Raw genomic sequence first — 25836 nt, forward strand, 5'->3', positions numbered from 1 at the left:
CCTGTAATATCTTATTACGGTAACCCGGCTCCCGAGTGTCTTATTCCCCTGTAATATCTTATTACGGTAACCCGGCTCCCGAGTGTCTTATTCCCCTGTAATATCTTATTACAGTAACCCGGCTCCTGAGTGTCTTATTCCCCCTGTAATATCTTATTACTGTAACCCGGCTCCCGAGTGTCTTATTCCCCCTGTAATATCTTATTACGGTAACCCGGCTCCCGAGTGTCTTATTCCCCCTGTAATATCTTATTACGGTAACCCGGCTCCCGAGTGTCTTATTCCCCCTGTAATATCTTATTACTGTAACCCGGCTCCTGAGTGTCTTATTCCCCCTGTAATATCTTATTACAGTAACCCGGCTCCCGAGTGTCTTATTCCCCTGTAATATCTTATTAGAGTGTCTTATTACCCCTGTAATATCTTATTACTGTAACCCGGCTCCCGAGTGTCTTATTCCCCCTGTAATATCTTATTACGGTAACCCGGCTCCCGAGTGTCTTATTACCCCTGTAATATCTTATTACGGTAACCCGGCTCCCGAGTGTCTTATTCCCCCTGTAATATCTTATTACAGTAACCCGGCTCCCGAGTGTCTTATTCCCCTGTAATATCTTATTAGAGTGTCTTATTACCCCTGTAATATCTTATTACTGTAACCCGGCTCCTGAGTGTCTTATTCCCCTGTAATATCTTATTACAGTAACCCGGCTCCCGAGTGTCTTATTCCCCCTGTAATATCTTATTACAGTAACCCGGCTCCCGAGTGTCTTATTCCCCCTGTAATATCTTATTACGGTAACCCGGCTCCCGAGTGTCTTATTCCCCCTGTAATATCTTATTACAGTAACCCGGCTCCCGAGTGTCTTATTCCCCCTGTAATATCTTATTACAGTAACCCGGCTCCCGAGTGTCTTATTCCCCCTGTAATATCTTATTACAGTAACCCGGCTCCCGAGTGTCTTATTCCCCTGTAATATCTTATTACAGTAACCCGGCTCCCGAGTGTCTTATTACCCCTGTAATATCTTATTACAGTAACCCGGCTCCCGAGTGTCTTATTCCCCCCGTAATATCTTATTACAGTAACCCGGCTCCCGAGTGTCTTATTACCCCTGTAATATCTTATTACAGTAACCCGGCTCCCGAGTGTCTTATTACCCCTATAATATCTTATTACAGTAACCCGGCTCCCGAGTGTCTTATTACCCTGTAATATCTTATTACAGTAACCCGGCTCCTGAGTGTCTTATTCCCCTGTAATATCTTATTACAGTAACCCGGCTCCTGAGTGTCTTGTTCCCCCTGTAATATCTTATTACGGTAACCCGGCTCCCGAGTGTCTTATTACCCCTGTAATATCTTATTACAGTAACCCGGCTCCCGAGTGTCTTATTCCCCCCGTAATATCTTATTACAGTAACCTGGCTCCCGAGTGTCTTATTCCCCTGTAATATCTTATTACAGTAACCCGGCTCCCGAGTGTCTTATTCCCCCTGTAATATCTTATTACGGTAACCCGGCTCCCGAGTGTCTTTTTACCCCTGTAATATTTTTTTACAGTAACCCGGCTTCTGAGTGTCTTATTCCCCTGTAATATCTTATTACAGTAACCCGGCTCCCGAGTGTCTTATTACCCTGTAATATCTTATTACAGTAACCCGGCTCCTGAGTGTCTTATTACCCTGTAATATCTTATTACGGTAACCCGGCTCCCGAGTGTCTTATTACCCTGTAATATCTTATTACGGTAACCCGGCTCCCGAGTGTCTTATTCCCCCTGTAATATCTTATTACGGTAACCCGGCTCCCGAGTGTCTTTTTACCCCTGTAATATTTTTTTACAGTAACCCGGCTCCCGAGTGTCTTATTCCCCCTGTAATATCTTATTACGGTAACCCGGCTCCCGAGTGTCTTATTCCCCCTGTAATATCTTATTACAGTAACCCGGCTCCCGAGTGTCTTATTACCCTGTAATATCTTATTACAGTAACCCGGCTCCCGAGTGTCTTATTCCCCCTGTAATATCTTATTACTGTAACCCGGCTCCCGAGTGTCTTATTCCCCTGTAATATTTTATTACGGTAACCCGGCTCCTGAGTGTCTTATTCCCCCTGTAATATCTTATTACGGTAACCCGGCTCCTGAGTGTCTTATTCCCCTGTAATATCTTATTACAGTAACCCGGCTCCCGAGTGTCTTATTCCCCTGTAATATCTTATTACAGTAACCCGGCTCCTGAGTGTCTTATTCCCCCTGTAATATCTTATTAGAGTGTCTTATTCCCCCTGTAATATCTTATTAGAGTGTCTTATTCCCCCTGTAATATCTTATTAGAGTGTCTTATTACCCCTGTAATATCTTATTACTGTAACCCGGCTCCCGAGTGTCTTATTCCCCTGTAATATCTTATTACGGTAACCCGGCTCCCGAGTGTCTTATTCCCCTGTAATATCTTATTACAGTAACCCGGCTCCCGAGTGTCTTATTCCCCCTGTAATATTTTATAACGGTAACCCGGCTCCTGAGTGTCTTATTCCCCCTGTAATATCTTATTACTGTAACCCGGCTCCCGAGTGTCTTATTCCCCTGTAATATCTTATTACGGTAACCCGGCTCCTGAGTGTCTTATTCCCCCTGTAATATCTTATTAGAGTGTCTTATTACCCCTGTAATATCTTATTACTGTAACCCGGCTCCCGAGTGTCTTATTCCCCCTGTAATATCTTATTAGAGTGTCTTATTACCCCTGTAATATCTTATTACGGTAACCCGGCTCCCGAGTGTCTTATTCCCCCTGTAATATCTTATTACGGTAACCCGGCTCCCGAGTGTCTTATTACCCCTGTAATATCTTATTACGGTAACCCGGCTCCCGAGTGTCTTATTCCCCTGTAATATCTTATTACAGTAACCCGGCTCCCGAGTGTCTTATTACCCTGTAATATCTTATTACGGCAACCCGGCTCCCGAGTGTCTTATTACCCCTGTAATATCTTATTACAGTAGCCCGGCTCCCGAGTGTCTTATTACCCTGTAATATCTTATTACAGTAACCCGGCTCCCGAGTGTCTTCTTACCCTGTAATATCTTATTAAAGTAACCCGGCTCCCGAGTGTCTTATTCCCCCTGTAATATCTTATTACGGTAACCCGGCCCCCGAGTGTCTTATTCCCCCTGTAATATCTTATTACGGTAACCCGGCTCCCGAGTGTCTTATTCCCCCTGTAATATCTTATTACAGTAACCCGGCTCCCGAGTGTCTTATTCCCCCTGTAATATCTTATTACTGTAACCCGGCTCCCGAGTGTCTTATTCCCCCCGTAATATCTTATTACAGTAACCCGGCTCCCGAGTGTCTTATTCCCCCTGTAATATCTTATTAGAGTGTCTTATTCCCCCTGTAATATCTTATTACGGTAACCCGGCTCCCGAGTGTTTTATTCCCCCTGTAATATCTTATTACAGTAACCCGTCTCCCGAGTGTCTTATTCCCCCTGTAATATCTTATTACAGTAACCCGGCTCCCGAGTGTCTTATTCCCCTGTAATATTTTATTACGGTAACCCGGCTCCTGAGTGTCTTATTCCCCCTGTAATATCTTATTACGGTAACCCGGCTCCTGAGTGTCTTATTCCCCCTGTAATATCTTATTACGGTAACCCGGCTCCCGAGTGTCTTATTCCCCTGTAATATCTTGTTACAGTAACCCGGCTCCCGAGTGTCTTATTCCCCCTGTAATATCTTATTACAGTAACCCGGCTCCTGAGTGTCTTATTCCCCCTGTAATATCTTATTACAGTAACCCGGCTCCCGAGTGTCTTATTACCCTGTAATATCTTATTACAGTAACCCGGCTCCCGAGTGTCTTATTACCCTGTAATATCTTATTACAGTAACCCGGCTCCCGAGTGTCTTATTGCCCTGTAATATCTTATTACAGTAACCCGGCTCCTGAGTGTCTTATTACCCTGTAATATCTTATTACAGTAACCCGGCTCCCGAGTGTCTTATTCCTCCTGTAATATCTTAATACAGTAACCCGGCTCCCGAGTGTCTTATTCCTCCTGTAATATCTTAATACAGTAACCCGGCTCCCGAGTGTCTTATTCCTCCTGTAATATCTTAATACAGTAACCCGGCTCCCGAGTGTCTTATTCCCCCTGTAATATCTTATTACGGTAACCCGGCTCCCGAGTGTTTTATTCCCCCTGTAATATCTTATTACAGTAACCCGGCTCCCGAGTGTCTTATTCCCCCTGTAATATCTTATTACAGTAACCCGGCTCCCGAGTGTCTTATTCCCCCTGTAATATCTTATTACTGTAACCCGGCTCCCGAGTGTCTTATTCCCCTGTAATATTTTATTACGGTAACCCGGCTCCCGAGTGTCTTATTCCCCTGTAATATCTTGTTACAGTAACCCGGCTCCCGAGTGTCTTATTCCCCCTGTAATATCTTATTACAGTAACCCGGCTCCTGAGTGTCTTATTCCCCCTGTAATATCTTATTAGAGTGTCTTATTCCCCCTGTAATATCTTATTAGAGTGTCTTATTACCCCTGTAATATCTTATTACGGTAACCCGGCTCCCGAGTGTCTTATTCCCCTGTAATATCTTATTACTGTAACCCGGCTCCCGAGTGTCTTATTCCCCTGTAATATCTTATTACGGTAACCCGGCTCCCGAGTGTCTTATTCCCCCTGTAATATCTTATTACAGTAACCCGGCTCCCGAGTGTCTTATTCCCCTGTAATATCTTATTACGGTAACCCGGCTCCCGAGTGTCTTATTCCCCTTTAATATCTTATTACAGTAACCCGGCTCCCGAGTGTCTTATTCCCCCTGTAATATCTTATTACGGTAACCCGGCTCCCGAGTGTCTTATTCCCCTGTAATATCTTATTACGGTAACCCGGCTCCCGAGTGTCTTATTCCCCTGTAATATCTTATTACGGTAACCCGGCTCCCGAGTGTCTTATTCCCCTGTAATATCTTATTACAGTACCCCGGCTCCCGAGTGTCTTATTCCCCCTGTAATATCTTAATACAGTAACCCGGCTCACGAGTGTCTTATTCCCCCTGTAATATCTTATTACGGTAACCCGGCTCCCGAGTGTCTTATTCCCCCTGTAATATCTTATTACTGTAACCCGGCTCCCGAGTGTCTTATTCCCCCTGTAATATCTTATTACAGTAACCCGGCTCCTGAGTGTCTTATTCCCCCTGTAATATCTTATTACTGTAACCCGGCTCCCGAGTGTCTTATTCCCCCTGTAATATCTTATTACGGTAACCCGGCTCCCGAGTGTCTTATTCCCCCTGTAATATCTTATTACGGTAACCCGGCTCCCGAGTGTCTTATTCCCCCTGTAATATCTTATTACTGTAACCCGGCTCCTGAGTGTCTTATTCCCCCTGTAATATCTTATTACAGTAACCCGGCTCCCGAGTGTCTTATTCCCCTGTAATATCTTATTAGAGTGTCTTATTACCCCTGTAATATCTTATTACTGTAACCCGGCTCCCGAGTGTCTTATTCCCCCTGTAATATCTTATTACGGTAACCCGGCTCCCGAGTGTCTTATTACCCCTGTAATATCTTATTACGGTAACCCGGCTCCCGAGTGTCTTATTCCCCCTGTAATATCTTATTACAGTAACCCGGCTCCCGAGTGTCTTATTCCCCTGTAATATCTTATTAGAGTGTCTTATTACCCCTGTAATATCTTATTACTGTAACCCGGCTCCTGAGTGTCTTATTCCCCTGTAATATCTTATTACAGTAACCCGGCTCCCGAGTGTCTTATTCCCCCTGTAATATCTTATTACAGTAACCCGGCTCCCGAGTGTCTTATTCCCCCTGTAATATCTTATTACGGTAACCCGGCTCCCGAGTGTCTTATTCCCCCTGTAATATCTTATTACAGTAACCCGGCTCCCGAGTGTCTTATTCCCCCTGTAATATCTTATTACAGTAACCCGGCTCCCGAGTGTCTTATTCCCCCTGTAATATCTTATTACAGTAACCCGGCTCCCGAGTGTCTTATTCCCCTGTAATATCTTATTACAGTAACCCGGCTCCCGAGTGTCTTATTACCCCCGTAATATCTTATTACAGTAACCCGGCTCCCGAGTGTCTTATTACCCCTGTAATATCTTATTACAGTAACCCGGCTCCCGAGTGTCTTATTACCCCTATAATATCTTATTACAGTAACCCGGCTCCCGAGTGTCTTATTACCCTGTAATATCTTATTACAGTAACCCGGCTCCTGAGTGTCTTATTCCCCTGTAATATCTTATTACAGTAACCCGGCTCCTGAGTGTCTTGTTCCCCCTGTAATATCTTATTACGGTAACCCGGCTCCCGAGTGTCTTATTACCCCTGTAATATCTTATTACAGTAACCCGGCTCCCGAGTGTCTTATTCCCCCCGTAATATCTTATTACAGTAACCTGGCTCCCGAGTGTCTTATTCCCCTGTAATATCTTATTACAGTAACCCGGCTCCCGAGTGTCTTATTCCCCCTGTAATATCTTATTACGGTAACCCGGCTCCCGAGTGTCTTTTTACCCCTGTAATATTTTTTTACAGTAACCCGGCTTCTGAGTGTCTTATTCCCCTGTAATATCTTATTACAGTAACCCGGCTCCCGAGTGTCTTATTACCCTGTAATATCTTATTACAGTAACCCGGCTCCTGAGTGTCTTATTACCCTGTAATATCTTATTACGGTAACCCGGCTCCCGAGTGTCTTATTACCCTGTAATATCTTATTACAGTAGCCCGGCTCCCGAGTGTCTTATTCCCCCTGTAATATCTTATTACGGTAGCCCGGCTCCCGAGTGTCTTATTCCCCCTGTAATATCTTATTACAGTAACCCGGCTCCCGAGTGTCTTATTACCCTGTAATATCTTATTACAGTAACCCGGCTCCCGAGTGTCTTATTCCCCCTGTAATATCTTATTACTGTAACCCGGCTCCCGAGTGTCTTATTCCCCTGTAATATTTTATTACGGTAACCCGGCTCCTGAGTGTCTTATTCCCCCTGTAATATCTTATTACGGTAACCCGGCTCCTGAGTGTCTTATTCCCCTGTAATATCTTATTACAGTAACCCGGCTCCCGAGTGTCTTATTCCCCTGTAATATCTTATTACAGTAACCCGGCTCCTGAGTGTCTTATTCCCCCTGTAATATCTTATTAGAGTGTCTTATTCCCCCTGTAATATCTTATTAGAGTGTCTTATTCCCCCTGTAATATCTTATTAGAGTGTCTTATTACCCCTGTAATATCTTATTACTGTAACCCGGCTCCCGAGTGTCTTATTCCCCTGTAATATCTTATTACGGTAACCCGGCTCCCGAGTGTCTTATTCCCCTGTAATATCTTATTACAGTAACCCGGCTCCCGAGTGTCTTATTCCCCCTGTAATATTTTATTACGGTAACCCGGCTCCTGAGTGTCTTATTCCCCCTGTAATATCTTATTACTGTAACCCGGCTCCCGAGTGTCTTATTCCCCTGTAATATCTTATTACGGTAACCCGGCTCCCGAGTGTCTTATTCCCCCTGTAATATCTTATTACGGTAACCCGGCTCCCGAGTGTCTTATTACCCCTGTAATATCTTATTACGGTAACCCGGCTCCCGAGTGTCTTATTCCCCTGTAATATATTATTACAGTAACCCGGCTCCCGAGTGTCTTATTACCCTGTAATATCTTATTACGGCAACCCGGCTCCCGAGTGTCTTATTACCCCTGTAATATCTTATTACAGTAGCCCGGCTCCCGAGTGTCTTATTACCCTGTAATATCTTATTACAGTAACCCGGCTCCCGAGTGTCTTCTTACCCTGTAATATCTTATTACAGTAACCCGGCTCCCGAGTGTCTTATTCCCCCTGTAATATCTTATTACGGTAACCCGGCCCCCGAGTGTCTTATTCCCCCTGTAATATCTTATTACGGTAACCCGGCTCCCGAGTGTCTTATTCCCCCTGTAATATCTTATTACAGTAACCCGGCTCCCGAGTGTCTTATTCCCCCTGTAATATCTTATTACTGTAACCCGGCTCCCGAGTGTCTTATTCCCCCCGTAATATCTTATTACAGTAACCCGGCTCCCGAGTGTCTTATTCCCCCTGTAATATCTTATTAGAGTGTCTTATTCCCCCTGTAATATCTTATTACGGTAACCCGGCTCCCGAGTGTTTTATTCCCCCTGTAATATCTTATTACAGTAACCCGTCTCCCGAGTGTCTTATTCCCCCTGTAATATCTTATTACAGTAACCCGGCTCCCGAGTGTCTTATTCCCCTGTAATATTTTATTACGGTAACCCGGCTCCTGAGTGTCTTATTCCCCCTGTAATATCTTATTACGGTAACCCGGCTCCTGAGTGTCTTATTCCCCCTGTAATATCTTATTACGGTAACCCGGCTCCCGAGTGTCTTATTCCCCTGTAATATCTTGTTACAGTAACCCGGCTCCCGAGTGTCTTATTCCCCCTGTAATATCTTATTACAGTAACCCGGCTCCTGAGTGTCTTATTCCCCCTGTAATATCTTATTACAGTAACCCGGCTCCCGAGTGTCTTATTACCCTGTAATATCTTATTACAGTAACCCGGCTCCCGAGTGTCTTATTACCCTGTAATATCTTATTACAGTAACCCGGCTCCCGAGTGTCTTATTACCCTGTAATATCTTATTACAGTAACCCGGCTCCCGAGTGTCTTATTACCCTGTAATATCTTATTACAGTAACCCGGCTCCTGAGTGTCTTATTACCCTGTAATATCTTATTACAGTAACCCGGCTCCCGAGTGTCTTATTCCTCCTGTAATATCTTATTACAGTAACCCGGCTCCCGAGTGTCTTATTCCTCCTGTAATATCTTAATACAGTAACCCGGCTCCCGAGTGTCTTATTCCTCCTGTAATATCTTAATACAGTAACCCGGCTCCCGAGTGTCTTATTCCTCCTGTAATATCTTAATACAGTAACCCGGCTCCCGAGTGTCTTATTCCCCCTGTAATATCTTATTACGGTAACCCGGCTCCCGAGTGTTTTATTCCCCCTGTAATATCTTATTACGGTAACCCGGCTCCCGAGTGTCTTATTCCCCCTGTAATATCTTATTACAGTAACCCGGCTCCCGAGTGTCTTATTCCCCCTGTAATATCTTATTACTGTAACCCGGCTCCCGAGTGTCTTATTCCCCTGTAATATTTTATTACGGTAACCCGGCTCCTGAGTGTCTTATTCCCCCTGTAATATCTTATTACAGTAACCCGGCTCCCGAGTGTCTTATTCCCCTGTAATATCTTGTTACAGTAACCCGGCTCCCGAGTGTCTTATTCCCCCTGTAATATCTTATTACAGTAACCCGGCTCCTGAGTGTCTTATTCCCCCTGTAATATCTTATTAGAGTGTCTTATTCCCCCTGTAATATCTTATTAGAGTGTCTTATTACCCCTGTAATATCTTATTACGGTAACCCGGCTCCCGAGTGTCTTATTCCCCTGTAATATCTTATTACTGTAACCCGGCTCCCGAGTGTCTTATTCCCCTGTAATATCTTATTACGGTAACCCGGCTCCCGAGTGTCTTATTCCCCCTGTAATATCTTATTACAGTAACCCGGCTCCCGAGTGTCTTATTCCCCTGTAATATCTTATTACGGTAACCCGGCTCCCGAGTGTCTTATTCCCCTGTAATATCTTATTACAGTAACCCGGCTCCCGAGTGTCTTATTACCCTGTAATATCTTATTACAGTAACCCGGCTCCCGAGTGTCTTCTTACCCTGTAATATCTTATTACAGTAACCCGGCTCCCGAGTGTCTTCTTACCCTGTAATATCTTATTACAGTAACCCGGCTCCCGAGTGTCTTATTCCCCCTGTAATATCTTATTACGGTAACCCGGCCCCCGAGTGTCTTATTCCCCCTGTAATATCTTATTACGGTAACCCGGCTCCCGAGTGTCTTATTACCCTGTAATATCTTATTACAGTAACCCGGCTCCCGAGTGTCTTATTCCTCCTGTAATATCTTATTACAGTAACCCGGCTCCCGAGTGTCTTATTCCTCCTGTAATATCTTAATACAGTAACCCGGCTCCCGAGTGTCTTATTCCTCCTGTAATATCTTAATACAGTAACCCGGCTCCCGAGTGTCTTATTCCCCCTGTAATATCTTATTACGGTAACCCGGCTCCCGAGTGTTTTATTCCCCCTGTAATATCTTATTACAGTAACCCGGCTCCCGAGTGTCTTATTCCCCCTGTAATATCTTATTACAGTAACCCGGCTCCCGAGTGTCTTATTCCCCCTGTAATATCTTATTACTGTAACCCGGCTCCCGAGTGTCTTATTCCCCTGTAATATTTTATTACGGTAACCCGGCTCCTGAGTGTCTTATTCCCCCTGTAATATCTTATTACAGTAACCCGGCTCCCGAGTGTCTTATTCCCCTGTAATATCTTGTTACAGTAACCCGGCTCCCGAGTGTCTTATTCCCCCTGTAATATCTTATTACAGTAACCCGGCTCCTGAGTGTCTTATTCCCCCTGTAATATCTTATTAGAGTGTCTTATTCCCCCTGTAATATCTTATTAGAGTGTCTTATTACCCCTGTAATATCTTATTACGGTAACCCGGCTCCCGAGTGTCTTATTCCCCCTGTAATATCTTATTACAGTAACCCGGCTCCCGAGTGTCTTATTCCCCTGTAATATCTTATTACGGTAACCCGGCTCCCGAGTGTCTTATTCCCCCTGTAATATCTTATTACAGTAACCCGGCTCCCGAGTGTCTTATTCCCCCTGTAATATCTTATTACAGTAACCCGGCTCCCGAGTGTCTTATTCCCCTGTAATATCTTATTACGGTAACCCGGCTCCCGAGTGTCTTATTCCCCTGTAATATCTTATTACGGTAACCCGGCTCCCGAGTGTCTTATTCCCCTGTAATATCTTATTACAGTACCCCGGCTCCCGAGTGTCTTATTCCCCCTGTAATATCTTAATACAGTAACCCGGCTCACGAGTGTCTTATTCCCCCTGTAATATCTTATTACGGTAACCCGGCTCCCGAGTGTCTTATTCCCCCTGTAATATCTTATTACTGTAACCCGGCTCCCGAGTGTCTTATTCCCCCTGTAATATCTTATTACGGTAACCCGGCTCCCGAGTGTCTTATTCCCCTGTAATATCTTATTACGGTAACCCGGCTCCCGAGTGTCTTATTCCCCCTGTAATATCTTATTACAGTAACCCGGCTCCCGAGTGTCTTATTCCCCCTGTAATATCTTATTACTGTAACCCGGCTCCTGAGTGTCTTATTCCCCCTGTAATATCTTATTACAGTAACCCGGCTCCCGAGTGTCTTATTCCCCTGTAATATCTTATTAGAGTGTCTTATTACCCCTGTAATATCTTATTACTGTAACCCGGCTCCCGAGTGTCTTATTCCCCCTGTAATATCTTATTACGGTAACCCGGCTCCCGAGTGTCTTATTACCCCTGTAATATCTTATTACGGTAACCCGGCTCCCGAGTGTCTTATTCCCCCTGTAATATCTTATTACAGTAACCCGGCTCCCGAGTGTCTTATTCCCCTGTAATATCTTATTAGAGTGTCTTATTACCCCTGTAATATCTTATTACTGTAACCCGGCTCCTGAGTGTCTTATTCCCCTGTAATATCTTATTACAGTAACCCGGCTCCCGAGTGTCTTATTCCCCCTGTAATATCTTATTACGGTAACCCGGCTCCCGAGTGTCTTATTCCCCCTGTAATATCTTATTACGGTAACCCGGCTCCCGAGTGTCTTATTCCCCCTGTAATATCTTATTACAGTAACCCGGCTCCCGAGTGTCTTATTCCCCCTGTAATATCTTATTACAGTAACCCGGCTCCCGAGTGTCTTATTCCCCCTGTAATATCTTATTACAGTAACCCGGCTCCCGAGTGTCTTATTCCCCTGTAATATCTTATTACGGTAACCCGGCCCCCGAGTGTCTTATTCCCCCTGTAATATCTTATTACAGTAACCCGGCTCCCGAGTGTCTTATTCCTCCTGTAATATCTTATTACGGTAACCCGGCCCCCGAGTGTCTTATTACCCTGTAATATCTTATTACGGTAACCCGGCCCCCGAGTGTCTTATTCCCCCTGTAATATCTTATTACGGTAACCCGGCCCCCGAGTGTCTTATTACCCTGTAATATCTTATTACAGTAACCCGGCCCCCGAGTGTCTTATTCCCCTGTAATATCTTATTACTGTAACCCGGCTCCTGAGTGTCTTATTACCCTGTAATATCTTATTACAGTAACCCGGCTCCCGAGTGTCTTATTACCCTGTAATATCTTATTACAGTAACCCGGCCCCCGAGTGTCTTATTCCCCTGTAATATCTTATTACTGTAACCCGGCTCCTGAGTGTCTTATTACCCTGTAATATCTTATTACAGTAACCCGGCTCCCGAGTGTCTTATTCCCCTGTAATATCTTATTAGAGTGTCTTATTACCCCTGTAATATCTTATTACTGTAACCCGGCTCCCGAGTGTCTTATTCCCCCTGTAATATCTTATTACGGTAACCCGGCTCCCGAGTGTCTTATTACCCCTGTAATATCTTATTACGGTAACCCGGCTCCCGAGTGTCTTATTCCCCCTGTAATATCTTATTACAGTAACCCGGCTCCCGAGTGTCTTATTCCCCTGTAATATCTTATTAGAGTGTCTTATTACCCCTGTAATATCTTATTACAGTAACCCGGCTCCCGAGTGTCTTATTCCCCCTGTAATATCTTATTACAGTAACCCGGCTCCCGAGTGTCTTATTCCCCCTGTAATATCTTATTACGGTAACCCGGCTCCCGAGTGTCTTATTCCCCCTGTAATATCTTATTACAGTAACCCGGCTCCCGAGTGTCTTATTCCCCCTGTAATATCTTATTACAGTAACCCGGCTCCCGAGTGTCTTATTCCCCCTGTAATATCTTATTACAGTAACCCGGCTCCCGAGTGTCTTATTACCCTGTAATATCTTATTACAGTAACCCGGCTCCCGAGTGTCTTATTCCCCCTGTAATATCTTATTACAGTAACCCGGCTCCCGAGTGTCTTATTCCCCTGTAATATCTTATTACGGTAACCCGGCCCCCGAGTGTCTTATTCCCCCTGTAATATCTTATTACAGTAACCCGGCTCCCGAGTGTCTTATTCCCCCTGTAATATCTTATTACGGTAACCCGGCCCCCGAGTGTCTTATTACCCTGTAATATCTTATTACGGTAACCCGGCTCCCGAGTGTCTTATTCCCCCTGTAATATCTTATTACGGTAACCCGGCCCCCGAGTGTCTTATTACCCTGTAATATCTTATTACAGTAACCCGGCCCCCGAGTGTCTTATTCCCCTGTAATATCTTATTACTGTAACCCGGCTCCTGAGTGTCTTATTACCCTGTAATATCTTATTACAGTAACCCGGCTCCCGAGTGTCTTATTACCCTGTAATATCTTATTACAGTAACCCGGCCCCCGAGTGTCTTATTCCCCTGTAATATCTTATTACTGTAACCCGGCTCCCGAGTGTCTTATTCCCCCTGTAATATCTTATTACAGTAACCCGGCTCCCGAGTGTCTTATTCCCCTGTAATATCTTATTACGGTAACCCGGCCCCCGAGTGTCTTATTCCCCCTGTAATATCTTATTACAGTAACCCGGCTCCCGAGTGTCTTATTCCCCCTGTAATATCTTATTACGGTAACCCGGCCCCCGAGTGTCTTATTACCCTGTAATATCTTATTACGGTAACCCGGCCCCCGAGTGTCTTATTCCCCCTGTAATATCTTATTACGGTAACCCGGCCCCCGAGTGTCTTATTACCCTGTAATATCTTATTACAGTAACCCGGCCCCCGAGTGTCTTATTCCCCTGTAATATCTTATTACTGTAACCCGGCTCCTGAGTGTCTTATTACCCTGTAATATCTTATTACAGTAACCCGGCTCCCGAGTGTCTTATTACCCTGTAATATCTTATTACAGTAACCCGGCCCCCGAGTGTCTTATTCCCCTGTAATATCTTATTACTGTAACCCGGCTCCCGAGTGTCTTATTACCCCTGTAATATCCGAATACTGTAACACAGCTCCTGGCTTCGATGATTAGCCAGGCACCTTTTTTGTTTTTTCAGTAACTCAGAAGGCAAACTGTTAATCCATTTGATCTTTCAATTGTATGCAGAAATCTGGAGAAGGAGATTTCACTGGATTTCGGACCACAGGGAGAATTTTCCTACCTCTATGGACAATGTTATGAGCTTTCAACCAGCGAGTGAGTAGATTTGGGTGCTCATGGAATGTCCATTGCTGCTAAATTATGTATATGCTGGTTAATGGCGGACTGTAGGTCATAGCCTGTGTTCAGGAATTGTGGAGATAACATTTTATGTGTAACGCTATCCATTCATTAATCAGTCGCCCTATACAGATCAGGCTTACCTTCAGCTTAGACTAAATAAAAGTAACATTTTCTTGATTTGGGGAGATTTACTAAAACTGGAGCACCCAGAATCTGGTGCAGCTGTGAATGGTAGCCAATCGGCTTCTAACTTCAGCTTGTTCAATTAAGCTTTGACAATAAAACCTGGAAGCTGATTGGTTTCTATGCGGAGCCGCAGCAGACTTTGCACTCTCTGGTTTTAGTAAATAACCCCCATTGCATCAAAAGAATCAAACAGTAATGTCTGCACAGGCAATGACAAACAGAACTCCACTTACTATGACAGCTCTGCTGTGTGGATCATAAAGGTATAGTTGACCTTCACCAAGGAACTTCCTATGCAGGTAAGGGGCATCTGTGGATAAAAACAAACTGTGCCGCTCTGACTAAAGTTGAATAATGTCCTTGCTATAGATATAGGCCATTTACGTACCTCATGAAGCCTGGCTGGCATACTCCCAGAACGTTGCTAGGATGTTGTCAAGGGAGGCCTAGTCATTACTGCTCACCTCCACTATCACAGGAGTGAGCTTTTTCTCCAGTTCAGACCCTTTCACATGCTCTGTCTCTCCCCTGATACAGTAGCTCTGAGCTCAGTGTCTGAGCGCTCACTCTTGTGATGGAGGAGTGACGTGTAGGCCTCACTTAGCAACTTTCTGGGAGTATTCCAGTCCGGCTTCATAAGATACGTAAATGGCTTACGCTTATAGCAAGGACGTTATTCAACTTTAGTCAGTTTTTTTTTTCTACAGACGCCCCTTATCTGCATAGACAGTTTTCCGGTAAAGGTGAACTAACCCTTTAATACTCGGCTGATGGGTCTGTTGGGCATGCTAGTCTCACAGTAATGTTTGAGTGCATATACAAAATATTGATTAAGAAATGGATTGCTCAGGGAGAAAAAAGAAGCAATGTGTTCACCAGGGTCTTGGCTATTGATTCACTGGAACAGCACAGTATGCACACAGATGCTACCGCTGAACAAAAGGAAGAAAAGTGCTTTCCTCTCTGATGGTATTACCACTATGCCCTAGATCCAGTTCAATTGGAGGGCACCCATCTTTGTCAAGGAAGACAACGATTGGCCTCCTGCAATCGAAGCACGATGGTATTTTCTACATAAAGAAGATTCTACATAAAATATGTGTCTAAAGTACTAATTTTTTAGACAAATTCTTCTAATGGCTTGGACTTTATTCAGACGGGTATTGAAATCCATTGTACATGCAGACCGCCTATAGAGGTGGATACAGAGACAGCCGCATGTCAAAAGTTGACATTCGTGCAGGAACATCTTTCTTTCTTTCCTTCCTTCCTTTCCCTTTCCCTTTCCTTTCCCTTTCCCTTTCCTTTCCCTTTCCTTTCCCTTTCCCTTTCCTTTCCCTTTCCCTTTCCTTTCCCTTTTCCTTTCCCTTTTCCTTTCCCTTTTCCTTTCCCTTTTTCTTTTCCTTTCCCTTTTTCTTTTCCTTTCCCTTTTCCTTTCCCTTTCCCTTTCCCTTTTCCTTTCCCTTTCCCTTTCCTTTCCCTTTCCCTTTCCTTTCCCTTTTTCTTTTCCTTTTCCTTTTCCTTTTCCTTTTCCTTTTCCTTTTCCTTTCCCTTTTCCTTTCCCTTTTCCTTTCCCTTTCCCTTTCCCTTTTCCTTTTTCTTTTCTTTCCCCTTTCCTTTCCCTTTCCCTTTCCTTTCCCTTTCCCTTTTCCTTTCCCTTTTCCTTTCCCTTTTCCTTTCCCTTTCCCTTTTCCTTTCCCCTTACCCTTTTCCTTTCCCCTTACCCTTTTCCTTTCCCTCCTTCTATTTTACGCTGTGCTTTACATATATATTGTACATTCACATCAGTCTCAAACTCTCAAGGGGTGTACAATCTAAGGTCCCTAACTTACATTCACACATACACATACTGGGGCCAATTTAGACAGGAGCCAATTAACCTACCAGCATGTCTTTGGAGTGTAGGAGGAAACCAGAGTACCTGGAGGAAACCCACGCAGTCACAGGGAGAACATGCAAAATCCAGGCAGGTGGTGCCATGGTTGGGATTCAAACAAGCGACCCTAGTACTGCCAGGCGGAAGTGCTAGCCATTTAGCCACTGCTGCCCAGATCTGAATGCACACTGCGTCTGTTCAGATCCATGCATCCTTACCTGCATGCATGTCACATTTTGACCTGTGTCTGTGCAGCTACTTTGCATCCCCCTTTGTAGGCTGTCTGCATGCAGCTTGGAGCAGATGCAGGCACAGTAATAGAAACATGGCCTGCACGCATGAGTGTCAACACCTGTTTGAATGAAGCCTTATACCTGCATTATCTACAGATCTTTGTGACCCAGGGTGCAGCTATGTCCAGTTTTTTTTTTTTTTTTGTTTTTTTTTTTTCCTTTTTTGTGGCCCTAAATGCAGCTCCTTGTATGCTATAGTGCTGCATTTGGATGCCAAAAAACTATATGTTATGCACATCTAAATATCTAAATACAGCATTTTTTTTCTCCGCTTGTGTGAATGAGCCCTAATTTGGTTTAAGCTGATGCAGATGAGCATGATCGGTTATTGAGCAAGCGCTGATGTGATTGTTAGGGCCCTTTCACACCAGCATTCCAATCATGTCCACTTGTCAGTTTTTCAGGCGGACCTTATTGGAAGGTCCATGAAGCCCTATGGACAGGCAGATGTAAACTGTCTTGTGTCTGTTTACATCCGCCTACCTTCATCCAAAATGGAAAAGAATTGCGTCCTTTTCCATTTTTGTGGACTGGATGGGAGGTATACAATATTACTCCAGCAGGTCCTAAAAAAAAAAAAACTAAGGCTCCTTTCACACAGAGGAAAGTGCAGTCCGATCTGTGAGTGGATACCCTGCTGATCAGAGCCGGACAGTTTGTTGTTTTTTGGGGGTTTTTTTGTTTGTTTTTTTTTACCTGCTGGAGTAATATGTTTCAGTGCAGTTGCTGCCACAAATCTGCATTTTTTTATCTTCCTTTTCTCCTGTGCTGTAAGGAAATATTTTTTATTTGTTGTCATTTTATGTGCATTAGTGCTTGTTTATTGGATAAGGTGTTTAGTTATTGCTATACAGCGGCATATGTGTATTTCACGTTCATGTTGTGCTTCTTCCCAGGTACATTTATCGCCTCTGTCCATTTAACCGTGTAACTCAGAAGCCGAAGGTTGGAGGATCAGAGACTAATTTGGGGTGAGTTTGTGACCGTTGTTCATGGTAGATTTCTATACATGGTTTAACCATTCTGGCTCTATAAGATCAGAAATACTGATGCTTGCTACTGTGAGGATACCCCAAACCTGCCAGCAGAAATCCTGCTATATAAAAGTGAAAACAATGAAGGAGTCCAATGGCATCAACATTTGTATGGCAGTTTTTGAAACAAGAAACGAAAACGTGAAAGTACCTTAACCCCTTGCCCTCCAGAGGATTTAACCCCCCTTCCTGACCAGGCCATTTTTTGTGTTACGGCTCTGTGTTACTTTAACTGACAATTGCACGGTCATGCAACGCTGCACCCAAATGAAATTTACATCCTTTTTTTTTTTTTTTCCCACGAACAAAGCTTACTTTCAGTGGTATTTGATCGCCTGTGCGTTTTTTTTTTTGTTTTTTTTTTTTCGTGTTTTTTTGTTTTTGTTTGTTTTTTTAGGGGGGGGTGATAGGGGTGTTAATTTTTTTGTGCTATAAAAACAAAGACTGACAATTTTCAGAAAAAAAACAATATTTCTGGCTTTTTGCTATTAAACATGTCCAGTAAAACAATTTCAATCAAAGTTAGTCATAAATTTAGGTCAAAATGTATTCTGCGACATGTCTGTGCTAATAAAAAAAAATCCCAATACGTGTAAATTAATTGGTTTATGTGAAAGTTATAGCGTTTAGGAATGGCGGTATATATACTGGGATTTTATTTTATTTTTACTAGTAATGGCGGCGATCAGCGACATATAGCGGGACTGCAGCGGGCATTCTGACACTGGGGGGAACTGACTTGGTGTCAGTGACACCAATACAGCGATCAGTGCTAAAAAAAAAAAAAGCATTGACACTGTACTAATGGGACTGGGCAGGAAGCGGTTAATATGAGGGGCGATCAAAGGGTTAACTGTGTGCTGTGTGACGTTTTACATTATGTTCTGTGTTTGTGCGTCACTGTTTTGTTTACTAAGTTCTCCCCCCCACCCCACCCCTGTCGGAGATCCTCGGCAATCACCGGGCGCTGGCGAGTAATCACCAGCCGGGACCCTGTGATTAACAGTCACGGCCCCCTACTCGGGAATGCAAAATATGTGTGTGTGGCTAAAAATCTATCAAAGTAGATAAATGAGTTATTGCAAAGTGCTAAAGTGCCAATGATCAAAGTAAATAAAATTACAAATAAGTGTCCATAAATGTGACAGTCCGTATTAAGGTGATCATCAATCTTATGCAATATGCTGATAGTGATGTGTCAAAAGGTGTGGTAAAAATACGCACTCACCAGATGCGTATTTTAAATACACATATAAGTTATACAGCCAGAGGTCCCCTAAAGGTGGAACGGATGAAGCAAACCGGATACAGATTCTCCTTCCTCTGGATAATGCATAGCCCTGCGGGTGTCTTCCGAACATATAAAGGTATATTCCTGCCAGAGGTCCTCTTAAGGTGGGATGGGTGTTACAGCCTGAAGTGGAATCTCCCTCCTCTGGATCCTATGTAGTATTGCAGCTATCTTCCAGGATAGACTCTCAGACCGCCTCAGCCGATTCTCTCTTCAAGGGCGTAGACGCCTGGCAGGAATATTCCTTTTATATATTCGGAAGACACCCGCAGGGCTACGTATTATTTAGAGGAAAGAGAATCCGTATCCAGTTTGCTTCATCCTTTCCACCTTTTAAGGAGACCTCTGGCTGTATAACTTGTATGTGTATTTAAAATACGCATCTGGTGAGTGCGAGTGAGTATTTTTGCCACACCTTTTGACACATCACTGAATAATCTATCAGCATATTGCACATTCACACTATTGGCATGTTGGGCTCCCTATAACACATGCATGGAGCACTTTACTCTTTTTTTTTTTTTTATTTAAAGGATACGTTCACCTTTTGTAACAAAGAAACAAAAAATAATAAAAATAAATGCACATCTTTTTGAAGTTAAAAAATGTGCTTCTCTATTATTATTATTATTATTATTATTATTATTATTATTATTATTATATATATATATATTTTTTTTTTTTACTAGGAGCCTGCAAAGCATTGCACCAGTGATCAGCAGTTTGTGGGTGCAATATCAGGCTCCTGCAGGCTGTCAGTGTAGCTGTCTGCTCATACGGGGAGGCAGTTAATGAAAAGATGAAGTTCGGTGAACTTACCTAGAGCTCTCAACAATGCCTTGTAGGCTGTCAGCCTCAAAGGTTGTTGGTACTTCTAGTTCTCCAATTCACAGAATTTTGTGAATGAATGATGCGGCCAGGTGGGCGGAGCCCCGCACGGCCCCTTTTTTTTTTTTTTTTTTTTTTTTTTAAATTGTGACAGTGGGTGTGGGGAGAAGATCCCCGGCCCGCTGTCAAGATTGGGGGGGTGTTTGGCTGCTACAAATGTAACTTGTTACATGTTACACCCTGACTACAAGTGTGACACGTAACCTGTTACAAAAGGTGAACTTGTCCTTTTTAATAAAATTTCCCAAATAACATTTCATGCAGTGCCTTGGTGTGAACTGAACTCCCAGGAAATAGGCAAATATGATGCAAAATGACCTCTTATGCTGCAAATAAAAACATTGATTCTTCTTGAGCATAGTTGGTGAAAATAATTAGTGGTTGTAATTGGCTCATGAGCACCTTCTAGAATATACGTGAATTTTTTTTTTTGCTTCATGTTCACAGCATCTGGAACACCTGGGCCGGACCAGAAAATGATAAATTTAGTGCCATGAAGTACGACCAGGGCACAGGCTGTTGGCAAGGTCCCAACCGGTCCACACAGGTGAGTGTCACTAGGGATGACTGGTGCACATTGGGTTGCTGGCCAATTACATTTCGTATATCATTGCCTGCTGTGACCTAAGTGCAGGGTTTGGCTTCATTACAGGAAAAAGACTCCTAGAAGGTAACAAGCACCATATTTCGTATGCCTGCTCTGCACAGCTATGTAATCACTTTATAAATACAGCCACATAGCAGTTATGTCATCTCCATAGAAGTGCATCTGTCTTGCAGCATTGTAGTCGCCATACACATCCAGCCACGTGGAAGCATTGTACTCAGAATCTTTGGGAACGTATGAGGAGGCATGTTTCCCCCCCTGTGTGTTGTATCATAGCAATCGTGATGAGATACAGTGGCTAAATGGTTAGAGCTTCCACCTGGCAGTACTCGGGTCGCTGGTTCAAATCCTAACCACTGCACCACCTGCCTGGAGTTTGCATGTTCTCCCTGTGCCTGTGTGGGTTTCCTCTGGGTACTCCGGTTTCCCCCCATACCCCAAAGACATGCTGGTAGGTGAATTGGCTCCTGTCTAAATTGGCCCTAGTATGTGTATGTATGATTGTGAGTTGGGAACCTTAGATTGTACACCCCTTGAGGGTTAGGGACTGATGTGAATGTACAATATACAGTGGGGCAAAAAAGTATTTAGTCAGCCACCAATTGTGCAAGTTCTCCCACTTAAAAAGATGAGAGAGGCCTGTAATTGGCATCATAGGTAGACCTCAACTATGAGAGACAAAATGAGAAAATAAAAGCCAGACAATCACATTGGCTGATTTGGAAAGAATTTATTTGCAAATTATGGTGCAAAATAAGTATTTGGTCACCTACAAACAAGCACAATTTCTGGCTCTCACAGACCTGTACCTTCTTCTTTAAGAGGCTCCTCTGTCCTGCACTCATTACCTGTATCAATGGCACCTGTTTGAACTTGTTATCAGTATAAAAGACACCTGTCCACAACCTCAAACAGTCACACTCCAAACTCCACTATGGTGAAGACCAAAGAGCTGTCGAAGGACACCAGAAACAAAATTGTAGACCTGCACCAGGCTGGGAAGACTGAATCTGCAATAGGCAAGCAGCTTGGTGTGAACAAATCAACTGTGGGAGCAATAATTAGAAAATGGAAGACATACAAGACCACTGATAATCTCCTTCGATCTGGGGCTCCACGCAAGATCTCACCCCGTGGGGTCAAAATGATCATAAGAACGGTGAGCAAAAATTCCAGGACCACACGGGGGGACCTAGTGAATGACCTACAGAGAGCTGGGACCAACATTACAAAGGTTACAATCAGTAACACACTACGCCGCCAGGGACTCAGATCCTGCAGTGCCAGACGTGTCCCCCTGCTTAAGCCAGTACATGTCCGGGCCCGTCTGAAGTTTGCTAGAGAGCATTTGGATGATCCAGAAGAGGATTGGGAGAATGTCATATGGTCAGATGAAACCAAAATAGAACTGTTTGGTAGAAACACAACTCGTCGTGTTTGGAGGAGAGAGAATGCTAAGTTGCATCCAAAGAACACCATACCTACTGTGAAGCATGGGGGTGGCAACATCATGCTTTGGGGCTGTTTCTCCGCAAAGGGACCAGGACGACTGATCCATGTACAGGACAGAATGAATGGGGCCATGTATCATGAGATTTTGAGTGCAAACCTCCTTCCATCAGCAAGGGCATTGAAGATGAAACGTGGCTGGGTCTTCCAACATGACAATGATCCCAAACATACCGCCCGGGCAAGGAAGGAGTGGCTTCGTAAGAAGCATTTCAAGGTCCTGGAGTGGCCTAGCCAGTCTCCAGATCTCAACCCCATAGAAAACCTTTGGAGGGAGTTGAAAGTCCATGTTGCCCAGCGACAGTCCCAAAACATCACTGCTCTAGAGGAGATCTGCATGGAGGATGGGCCAACATACCAGCAACAGTGTGTGCCAACCTTGTGAAGACTTACAGGAAACGTCTGACCTCTGTCATTGCCAACAAAGGATATATAACAAAGTATTGAGATGAACTTTTCATATTGACCAAATACTTATTTTCCACCATAATATGCAAATAAATTCTTTCCAAATCAGCCAATGTGATTGTCTGGATTTGTTTTCTCCTTTTTTCTCTCATAGTTGAGGTCTACCTATGATGCCAATTACAGGCCTCTCTCATCTTTTTAAGTGGGAGAACTTGCACAATTGGTGGCTTACTAAATACTTTTTTGCCCCACTGTATATGTAAAGCGCTGCGTACATTGATGGCTCTATATAAGTACCTATAATAAATAAAATAATGTTTGATCAGACGAGGACATGAAAATGCCGTATATTTTCTCCCTCCTGCAGGTGAAATTGTTGTGTGGTAAAGAAACAGTTGTCACGTCCACGTCGGAGCCAAGTCGTTGTGAATATCTCATGGAATTCTACACTCCGGCCGCCTGTCAGCAGCCCGCTGAGATCCCCCAATCAGAAGATCACGACGAGCTGTGACCTCATCAGTCCTATAGGTGCCGTACTGTTCTGAGTGGGAGTGTGAGCGGTATATGTTGGTTGTAGTGCAGTGCAATGTATCGGTGTGCCCTTCACAATCAACACACCCCAATGCTCTGCACATACAGCAGGTATATTAGGAAAAACACAAAGGTTTTAGGTCCCTATTTTCATGTAGGTAACATTCCCTGCTGTTTTGGTCCTGCAACGCTTAGCCTTTTCTTGGCCTTGTTTTAGTGCAAAGTTGGCTAGTGTATCCAACACAACAAACACTTTTCTCCTGCGCCAGGAAAGGACCCAGCAGACCCAATAGGAATGTTCTGGAATTTTCTGGAATATGCACTGCTTGCTGCCCTCATATGAAACAGAGTCAGCAGTGTTGCCTTAAAGCGGTAATAAACCGCACCTAAAAAAAAAATAAAAAGTAAAAAAAAATCCTCTGCAAGGTAATGTTCTAATGTGCTGGTATACATCGTATACTAGAACATTATGAAGGACTTACCCTAAAACAAAGCCCTCCAGCGGCACGCTGTCACCTCTGCAGAGGCTTCTATCTTCACCTGGTCTTCCTTCTGTGTTCACAAGCTCCGGCTGTCTAACTGGCCAGGCTGCGATGATTTCACTCCCACGCATGCATATGTGGGGCTCCCAGGCCACGGCACAGTACTCTGAAGGAATAACATGGGTATGCCGTTCCTTCAGAGCGCATGTGCCAGATTCCCAAAAAAAGCAAATATCTCCTAAACAGTGCACTTTTAGGAGAAATTCATTTTACCTACAGGAAAGCTTACCTATAGGTAATAGTATACAAAAAGAGTTTACGAACACTGTAATATGTCCTCTACAATCAAGTGTCTTCATTTTTCTTCTGTTTTCCAACAGATGGAGCACAAAACTCCCATGTCGCTTTTCTTGGGAACCATGAACACTGTGACCAGTGGGATTTAGCCCCGCGACCAATGGGATGAAGCCCCATGACCAACGGGATGAAGCCCCGTGACCTCTTTCTCTCGTGACCTCAGAATCCCTGTCCCCTCTTTCCTGATCACTGCAGTAAAAGTCACCGGCAACCAATAGACACATTCCATCCATCCATCCATCCTGCATTGCTGCTCTCCACACCTCCAGGTTGTACAAAGTCATGATTTCGATGTGCGATGTTTCATTTAATTAAATTTAGACACCTTTCCCACTGGCTGCTGTAGTTTTTCTTGAAGTTTGTGGTGAACAAACAAAATGCTATTCACTACAATAGACTTTGGCTGGTCATACATTATACAATTTCCTGTTCAATTTCCTTTAGATTTACCTTCAACTATATAGTGCAAGGGCCTGCCTAATGGGATACAATTGAAAGTGTTGTTTAGGCTTGACCTCCTATTATATGGTTTTTGGTAAATCTAAAGCAAAATTCTCAAAATTGTATAATGTATGGCCAGCCTTACTCGGTATCTAAACGATTGTTAACCGTTTCAATACCGTGTGATTTTACACCTTCCTGCCCAGGCCATTTTTCAGGTTTCAGCGCTCTCACACTTTGAATGGCAATTGCGAGGTCATACAACATTGTACCCAAAGTAAAATTTTATCATTTTCTTCACACAACTAGAGCTTTCTTTTGGTGGTATTTAATCACCGCTGGGGTTTTTATTTTTTGCTAAATTAACAAAAAAAGACCAAAAATTTTGAAAAAAAACCACATTTTTCTTTGTTTCTGTTATAAAAGTTTACAAATAAATAATTGTTCTTCATAAATTTAGGCCGAGATGTATTCTGCTACATGTCTTTGGTGAAAATAACCCAAATTAGGATGTATTATTTAGTTTGTAGGAAAGTTATAGAGTTCACAAACTATGGTATAGATCTGAATATTGATCAATCCTGAAGTACTGACAACCAATCTAATTTCTTGAGGTCCAAGAATGTCAGAATAGTATAGATCTCCCCAAATGACCCCTTTTTGCAGAGTAGACAGTCCGACATACTTCATAAGAGGCATGGCGAATTTTTTGAAGTTGTATTTTTTTGTCATAATTTTTCGGAAAATGAAAAAATTAAAAAAATTATTTTCACTATTTTTTTTTTTACATACTGTCACCAGTGCAGTACAGCGTCATCATATAACTGGCATGGCGGTGAACAGGAACACTGACTGGTGACAGTATGAAAAAAAATATATATATATATTTTTTTATTATATTTAATTTTTTATTACATTTTTTTTTATTTTTTTTAACATTTTTTTTTCATATTTTACTATGACCAAAGTAGTACAATGTTACCATAGTAACATTGTACTACTTTGGGGAAGTGATCAGTATTTTTTTTTTTTTTTTTCTTTTACACAGTTTGCTTATAGCAAAGAATTACTTTGCTATAAGCAAGCATTTAGCTGAATGAAATCGATTCATTCAGCTTTTTTTTTTTTTTTTTTTTTTTTTGTGCCTAGCTGTGATTTGGTCACAGCTAATCACATGACATGTGCATGTGACCTGCTGTGACCATTCACAGCTAGGCACTAGTATACAATGGATGGCATCATGAATGAAGCCATCCATTGTATACAACGATCATGTGACCTGCTGTGATTGGTCACAGCAGGTCACATGGTACCAGCTACGGGAGCCGGTACTCGGATCTGTCATCGGCCGTGTCCGAGGTGCACGGCCGGTGACAGATCGCGCTGCTGCGCCGCTCTGCATTAGCACAAACTGCGCATGTGCGGGAGCACGCCAAATGGCGTGCACCCGGAATACAGGAGCGCATTTTAAGCCGCCAAACGGCCATTGGCTGGGCGGCTAATGGTTAATGATCATCCTGAATTTTGATGAAAATCTGTTAAACTGGTGT

General features: G+C 43.4%; 1 protein-coding gene across 1 annotated transcript in view; it reads left to right on the forward strand.

The window, feature by feature from the left end:
- PRKCSH (PRKCSH beta subunit of glucosidase II) overlaps positions 1-24181 on the forward strand; it is a 56081-nt gene extending 31900 nt beyond the window's left edge. The window contains exons 13-17 of the mRNA XM_089688841.1: positions 14267-14356; positions 17635-17709; positions 20399-20498; positions 22843-23003; positions 23869-24181. Of these exons, the coding sequence (XP_089544967.1) occupies positions 14267-14356; positions 17635-17709; positions 20399-20498; positions 22843-22986 (409 nt within the window). The 3' untranslated portion in view covers positions 22987-23003; positions 23869-24181. The remainder of the gene's footprint in view (positions 1-14266; positions 14357-17634; positions 17710-20398; positions 20499-22842; positions 23004-23868) is intronic.
- Positions 24182-25836: the final 1655 nt, after the last annotated feature.

This window comes from Staurois parvus, unplaced genomic scaffold (genome assembly GCF_062004578.1).
Source record: "Staurois parvus isolate SC_StPar_1 unplaced genomic scaffold, SC_StPar_1.0 ptg000456l, whole genome shotgun sequence".
Classification (NCBI taxonomy): domain Eukaryota; kingdom Metazoa; phylum Chordata; class Amphibia; order Anura; family Ranidae; genus Staurois; species Staurois parvus.